The 7,616-nt window shown below is 35.7% G+C and overlaps 1 protein-coding gene across 4 annotated transcripts in view; it reads right to left on the bottom strand.

Moving 5' to 3' along the window:
* Positions 1-6,640, bottom strand: part of LOC136843393 (cytolytic toxin-alpha-like) — a 37,771-nt gene extending 31,131 nt beyond the window's left edge. For 2 of the 4 annotated variants that reach the window (XR_010854542.1, XR_010854543.1), the window contains exon 1: positions 6,467-6,600. Coding sequence is in view for 1 of the 4 variants with exons in the window: in XM_067111743.1 (XP_066967844.1) it covers positions 1-1,048 (1,048 nt within the window). In the remaining 3 variants the exon portion in view is untranslated. Of the gene's footprint in view, positions 1,108-6,466 lie in introns of all 4 variants that reach the window. The other 2 variants (XM_067111743.1, XM_067111744.1) reach the window with 2 other exon arrangements.
* Between the last annotated feature and the right edge of the window lie 976 nt (positions 6,641-7,616).

Below are 7,616 nucleotides of genomic sequence, written 5' to 3'. Positions count from 1 at the left end.
TCAAGATAATTGCTAATTGACTTTCCTCTTTATTTCCACCTCTGATGCTTGGAAGAATTTGTGTCACCTCTTTCTGGAATCCCAGTTTGTAAGTAGCCAATAAAGATTTAAATTTCTGAATTTCTGCTTCAATTCCACGAAAATTATTAACTGCTTGTGATCTGAGAAGATCATTGCATTTCACATCCAGTTCATACAGATCCTCCAAATAATTTTCTGTTTCCTTGACAAGAACAGCACTGATCTCTCTCACAAGTTTACAAGCCTTGCTGTCTAGTTTGGCAAGTGGGTATAAACTTGCACTTATTGGGACAGAATTTTCTCCCTTTTCTCCAATAACATTTGGAATCCTTTTGTAGAGACGGACAGCTTCTTCGAAAGTTAATGGGTTATCTTGAGGTAAAAAATCTCCAAAGTACCTGCCCCTGAATTTCTGGGTTTCCTTTGTCTCATTTTCACTTAGATCTAACTGCCCTTTCCCATCAATCTTTAAGGATGGAATGGAATTGACCATAATATGAAGATTTCCGCTAACATTCTTGTCGAATGAATCTGAAGACAACTCCTTCTCAAAAACAAAGTAAGCATTGCCTCCATATGTAATTCCTGTTACAACATGTGTGGCGGTACCATGATCAAAAACTTCTGGGTGCTCAATCTTTCCCTTCCCTAACTGCTCCATTGTCATTATTTCAGTTTTAGTTGTGCATTTGTACTTCAAGGTTACCCTTTCCACGTGATTTGAAGATTTTCTGTTTTCAAGGTATTTCCCAGATCCAGACACATCCACCATCCCTCCAAGATAGCTAAGTTTTAAACCCGCTTTGACATCCAGTGCAGAAGACTTGTCTTCAATGGTATCAGAGGCGATGATTTCAAAGTCAGCTGACTCATGTCTCTGTACATCTCTTACATTCAGAGTCTCTTTTTCCCACAATGTAACACCAAGTAAAATTTTGTCAGACCTACAGTCATACAGCATGCCTAAGAAAAAAGGCCTCCCAAGTGTTGGGATGGAAAGAGGTTCTTCACTAAGTCCATTCACCATCTTGGAAATCACTTGCTCCTGTGTAGAGTGTTACCTACTGTAAGTGATAATCTTATCACCTGTAAAAAAAGGAAAAATTGTATTTGTTAATTGAGCAAAACTAACCTACGGAGGAAATTATCCTAAAACTTAACTTTAGAAATGTCTATATGCATTCCTTACATAAGCTATAAAATTGTACATCAAATACCACATACGACAAAAAAAATGAGAAACAACAAATGTCTGATTATTTGTGTAACATATTTGCATAGAAAAACTTGATTTTCATAAATGACTATGTAAACGTACAGAAGATGCAATCTTTAACATTTTCTAAATAGCATCTATGTTTCGTAAATGAAAATTTATTCAGGAAATGGGAAAAGACGATTAAAAAATTCTTAAAAAATCCTACCTTATCAGAAGAGCTGAATAAATTGTAACACGTAGTTATTATTTATCTATGTTAAAATACTTAAACAAATAAAGGAGCTGCAAAAATAAGTAAGCCTTGGAAGCTAATGTCTACACGCAACAGGCTTACTCATTGTTCATCGATTGTTGAGATGCACAGCTCCATCTGCGGATGTTAACTTTACATAGGGAAACTGAATTCTGAGCGTAAACAGCGTGAGTTATGTTATGTACTTTAAAACCAAAAATTTCAAATATTAAGTGTGGAGAAATAGGGTATAGTGCTAGACCTTTTCTGCTAGTACCAAATTTTAAACTAAGATGGCTGTACAACTGGCCAAAAGGTCTCCGAATAATCAGAGAATATACTTATAGTATTTTTCGGTTATCTATAAAATGCATTACTTACATTACCTTCCTTATGGTAGCAAGATGTACAGAATTAAGAAAATTATTATTACACAGGCATTAGTCTATCTTTTGCGCAAACATAAAACAAATTAATATTATTTATTTGTGAATTTCTTCTTTAAAACTGGGTTCACATACACTGTTTTCGCTCAGCGTACGTGGAAATCATAACTGTATGATGGACATGTAATATCTTCTCTTCAGTTCACACTGAGAGGTCGAATGAGATACGGATTTCTGAAAGAAGTGTGTATATGAGCTGCCTAGTTAAACCTATCTTATACTATACTTTGATCTTGGCCAAAAGGCTTTGAAGCGATAAACCTTTCCCATAGCCCTAGTCTAACCTTCCTGTTTGCTTAGCCTAGGTTTAGCAAACGCACTGTAGGTCAATAAACCTATTGAAGTCACAGGAATTATAATGGTACAGCACTGCAATACTACCTGATAACACAGCAACAATAAACTAGACAAACTGTTTTACCAAAAACTGTAGAAACTACGTGACAACAAAAGTGTTGGTTAATCTGTTTGTCGTCATATTATTTGTTACGGGAACTGCGATGCTCTCAGCTCCTGCCATTCTGAGATTTTGGGCCACATTTGTGAGGGGAAGAAGGGTATGTTGGATGTTTAGTTCAAGTCCTTGCCATCTGGATTAATTTTCATTTTTATCATAAACAGCAGTCGACTACACTCTGATGTCTTGTAATGTCATACAACGTAACATTATTTATTTTGAATGCCATATAATGCTCTTCATGGAAAGGATAATGTAAAAAATCTAGCCATATGTCGTGATGCTGCGTCCGGGTCATTGTTGTACTGTATATATTTCATATAATTAAAAGCACCAGTATAACCTACCAAATCAAAGTATAAAATTAGATGCATAAGATTTAAAAGGCGAGGTGATCAAAGAAAAGAGCGCCGATAACATATACCATTTGATACACTACCCATATTCCATTCCGTACTATGTAATATCGTGACTGTACAGTAGTATACACACACACACACATACACACACACATATATATATATATATATATATATATATATATATATATATATATATATATATATATATATATACAGTATGTGTATATATACAGTATATAGTGTGTGTGTGTGTTTACACGTTTGCGCGTATGTGCAACTGTGTCTTGCTCAGTTCTCAAAAAACTCTGCTCATCCCAAAAAGAATTCTGAATTTCAACACCAAGGGCAGTTCCCATTGTATAATCAAGGCACCTTTAAATACACTGATAAATAGTCATATATATAAAATATGTATATATGTATATATACATAACTACATAGTTATATATATACATATATAGTTACTGTATATATAAATATATATATATATATATATATATATATATATATATATATATATATATATATATATATATATATATATATATATATATATATATATATATATATAGCCTATCATCCACATATTGTCTGCATATTATTTATGATATGCGTTTTTCCCTTAGGGAGGAATAGGATTAAAAGAGTACATCCTCCTGGTTTCTCATCAGCTGTTTAAGGATGATTTTGCTTGACCCTTGACCTCTGCAGAAGCTCACAGCTGACAGGACTGGTGGGCAACACGCCGGTGGATACCGAAACTACAGACACAGGTAGAGAGATCTCACCCCTTCGGCATTGAGAGCCGTGACTCGAGTTCTCTCCTTTTGAACTTCAAACAGTTCAGGAAAATGTCGAGAACGCTGCTTCAGACGGAGAATGGGTCTGTCGTTCTACCCAGTCCCGTTGTACACAGGATGTTTGTGCTTAAATAAGGATTTCCCTGGTTATCTGAAGATGACTTAGCGGTTCTTTCGTTTATCTGTTTGCTGTATGATGCATTTTCAGCCCTTAGTTGAGACGGCTTTGCACGGATGATAATGTATGCAATCAAATTATTAAATACGACAGATAAGTGGTGAACATATTTGCGTGAATTTATGCTCTCTCGTTTCCTTTATGATATGAAGGTTCTCTTTATATACAGGAAGGTTTTTGGTTCATGAATAGCGTCATTATGAAGAGCATATCTGACCATCAGACCTTCAGTCACGGATACTGTATTCGACTCTGTTAGAAAAGAAGGCGAGTATCAACCATTATTCTCTAATGGTGAGTTCTGCGGATTACTTGTGATATCATTTTCATATCAAGTGAATTACCTTTACTTTTATTCACATTTACAATGGCTAGGAATGGCTTTTATATTTCTAATATTCGGCAAAACAGTATACTAACGCATGATTTATACCATAGGCATTTTTTTTTTACTACGGACGTAAACTAAACTGAAAGTTTCTTCTTCAGAAAACCTATTTCAAATATGAATAGCAGAGATCCTCTCTCTCTCTCTCTCTCTCTCTCTCTCTCTCTCTCTCTCTCTCTCTCTCTCTCTCTCTCTCTCTCTCTAATCTATTGTCATTGCTCTTACGATATTCAAACATGTCCTCTTAGAATTTAGTACGGGAAACTCACTGAAGCAGTTTTGGCCATATTTAACACATCAATGTTTTTCTGCCAACCAACGCAGTTTTGGAACTGCACTTGTCACTGTCAACAAGAATTTCATTGCTTTAATTACTTTCTTCTATATTAGCCGTAACAGCTGCCAAATCATCGTGATACGAAGGATCATCATAATTTTGTAAACGAACATATAATCGTTAAGTGCCGATTTTCAGATACCTACAGCATTTAGAACTTAAACTTCTAAGAGCAAAAACATTGGCTATACCTTCGCTGCTCCATTCACATACTCTTTTCTGGCATAATATGGCCTTTATTTGAGTTTTACTGATAAAAAGGACTTAGTATATTTTCTACTCTGATACGAACTTCGCTTTCAATTAAATTTGACATATTTTCGTTCAGATGAACATTTTGTTTTTTTTTAAAGTGCTCATTTTCTTCTTCAAGTTTTTTAATTCTAGCCTTTGCGCTTTCCAACTGCTCTTGAATTTTTGAGCCTATTGTATCACTACTAATTACTGAAATGCCGCATTTTTGACCAACACTTTCTCTGTTGTCAAGCAAACCTACGTCCCCTGAAGACACTGTCTGAAGATCACTAACCAATCTTCGGCAATCCGGTTTTTTCATTCTTTCACGCCTTAAATTAACATTTTCCGACTGCAATGTTCCTGCAACAATATCACAAGTAAAATGTCTGATGGTTGCAAATTATTAATGCAAATGTTATCACCATTATACTTCTACAACTACCACACTCGTTGTTACTTGCAAACTATTTAGTTTTGATATATTATTAAACCCAAAACTATAACGATACAGTGAAAACATAACGACATCTGACTTACGATTCGGTAGAAAAGAGTCGGCACACCATCTCTTCCAAAGACTCTAGGACTTGGAATTCCTAGTAATCGTGACTTGATATCATCTTCGCAATCTTGTGGTTTAAAATGAATAGAGTAAATAATTGCACACTCTGTGTTGATTGTATCTGCTTGTACCCACTGGTGTGTAATATTTTTCCTTTGGAAAACTGTGATATTTTACGTTTGATTCTTTTTTTTTTTACGTACGTGTTGAAACACCCAAATATACAGAGCAGTTGTTTGGCATTTCAACTGATGAATGAACGAAGAAATGGAAGATTACACCAGCAAACAATGCGTTCTGGTGTCGACCTCACTTGCAGAAAGCACTGACCTAATACTTGTTTTAGTTCGACTACGTTTGTACAGGGGAACCGTGACGTCACTTAGCTCTCTACACTGTGAATGAATCTTATGCCCAGGTGCGCGCTGGCTGACCTGTTCTTTCTGGACCGTGTGTTAAACAGACTAATATCAAAGATATCGTAAACCAGGACACGCAAAACAAAAAAGAAAATGGATACATATATACGAAAACAGCAGGTAAACAATAACATATTTGATGAAACAAATTGCCAAAATCAACGACGATATAAAAGTGCGATTGAAAAATATACAGAGCATTTGACATCAGAGCAATACGAATGAAAAGAAAATCAGACAATAACCTGAATGAAAAAGGATAATTAAACTGCGCATTAAAAACCACTAAGAGGCAAGAAAAGAAACAGCGATAACATAATATATTAAATGTTTCTCACGCCACGAGAACGACACCCTTTCATCCCCTTGCTCTGTTTCTCGGAATCTCCTCTCCCGAGAAGCGCCCGATGCATTAATAACAAACGACCACACATCAGCTTCCTGTTCACTTCTTTGTTGTCTCTTCCACTCCTTTGTCACTCTACCTTCACCAGTCGATTTGCACATCCACCTTTGTACGCTCTAACGTTTCGGTTCTCCCATATTCTCTAGATCTCTTATTCGCTATTTCTGCCCCCATCCACTAACACCCGCGGCCCCCCAACCACACACACACAATAAAAACACTCGTACAAGTAGCTATAAACGTCTAAAAATACTTCAGTAAAACGAACATACAAATACAGTAATAAAACAATGCACACTGTCAAATTTTCCATATTTGAATATTCAATAGTAGAAATAGTAGTTACGGTTAACAGGGTCTGTTTAAACCATAACAAGTGACAAAGACCAAATAATATATTACCAGTTTAGACGAACGAACACCATGTCTACTGTTGCAAATTCGAACGACTGTCACTTCTGAAAATTGCTCCGAGTCCTTTCAGTCGGTTGATGAGAAGGACTCTGCATGCGGCGCCTTCTCGAACTATGCTTGATATTCAGGATGATACGCGAGAACGTATCGCCTTAGAAACCAACTTTTTTTTTATTTTCTTAAGGGACGATGGCTACAACTCTTAGTGCAAGAAGGCGCATACATGTAAATATTAAAAGGCAAGTCAAATGCAGAAAAAACTTGTCACTAGTTTCTTTGACTTCTAAGGAGTGTTAAAGAAAAGTATATCAGAAAGTGATATGTGGCAAGCTTTAAATGAGACAGCACATTTCCGCAGCCCCAGCAGCAATTTCGTCTGCCAGAGGAAAGATGTTTTTATAGCTTAACTTTAATACAGACGGTCTTGGTATCCCTTGGGCAGCAAACTCAATCGTTTTCATTTCCAAATGATCATATTTGAAAAAAAAGTTATTTTCATTTACTCAGGAAAAGGAGGACATGTACGCTGGTTGGAATTAGGCAATGAAGCTAGACATGGCAGTATGCACTATGGTGCAATCCAGTCTGTTAATCGCGTTCTCTTTGATAGCTGATTTACATCTTGCATTTCTTTCTTTGTGATGCTTCTTCATTTTGTACTCTTCGATTTTATCCAAACCAATGGTAGCCTAAGTGGCAACTTTCCTTCAGTTCCAATTTAAATGCGAAACCATAAGCAACTTCATGTGATTTATGAATGTATTTGTAAATAAGTTTGAAATGACGTCAATCACAGTTTATTTACATAACTGTTTTGTCTTTCTATTACACACTTTAGAAATGTAATCTTTATTTCGTACTTACTTTTAGAGGTTCATCTAAATATATAACTTCGATTTGAATAACAAGGCAACTCGGGAGTAAAGAAAAATTGTTACTGATTATCTCCACCTTGTTTGGAATGACAAACTTTTTTTTTCGGTAATGAACAGGGTCTAAAGAACGACTAATTGTGCTGTGTGTGTTCGGGCGTACGTTATAATGCCGTTGACAAATATGTTTACGAAAAATTTTTATTTAGTGAGAGGCAGTAGCACTGTCATAAAGATCATGGAAAGCAGTATGAAATATAATATCC

The sequence above is a fragment of the Macrobrachium rosenbergii genome, chromosome 11 (genome assembly GCF_040412425.1).
Source record: "Macrobrachium rosenbergii isolate ZJJX-2024 chromosome 11, ASM4041242v1, whole genome shotgun sequence".
NCBI lineage: Eukaryota > Metazoa > Arthropoda > Malacostraca > Decapoda > Palaemonidae > Macrobrachium > Macrobrachium rosenbergii.
Note: the sequence above shows the minus strand (reverse complement) of the source record. Positions and strands in the feature narration are given on the sequence as shown.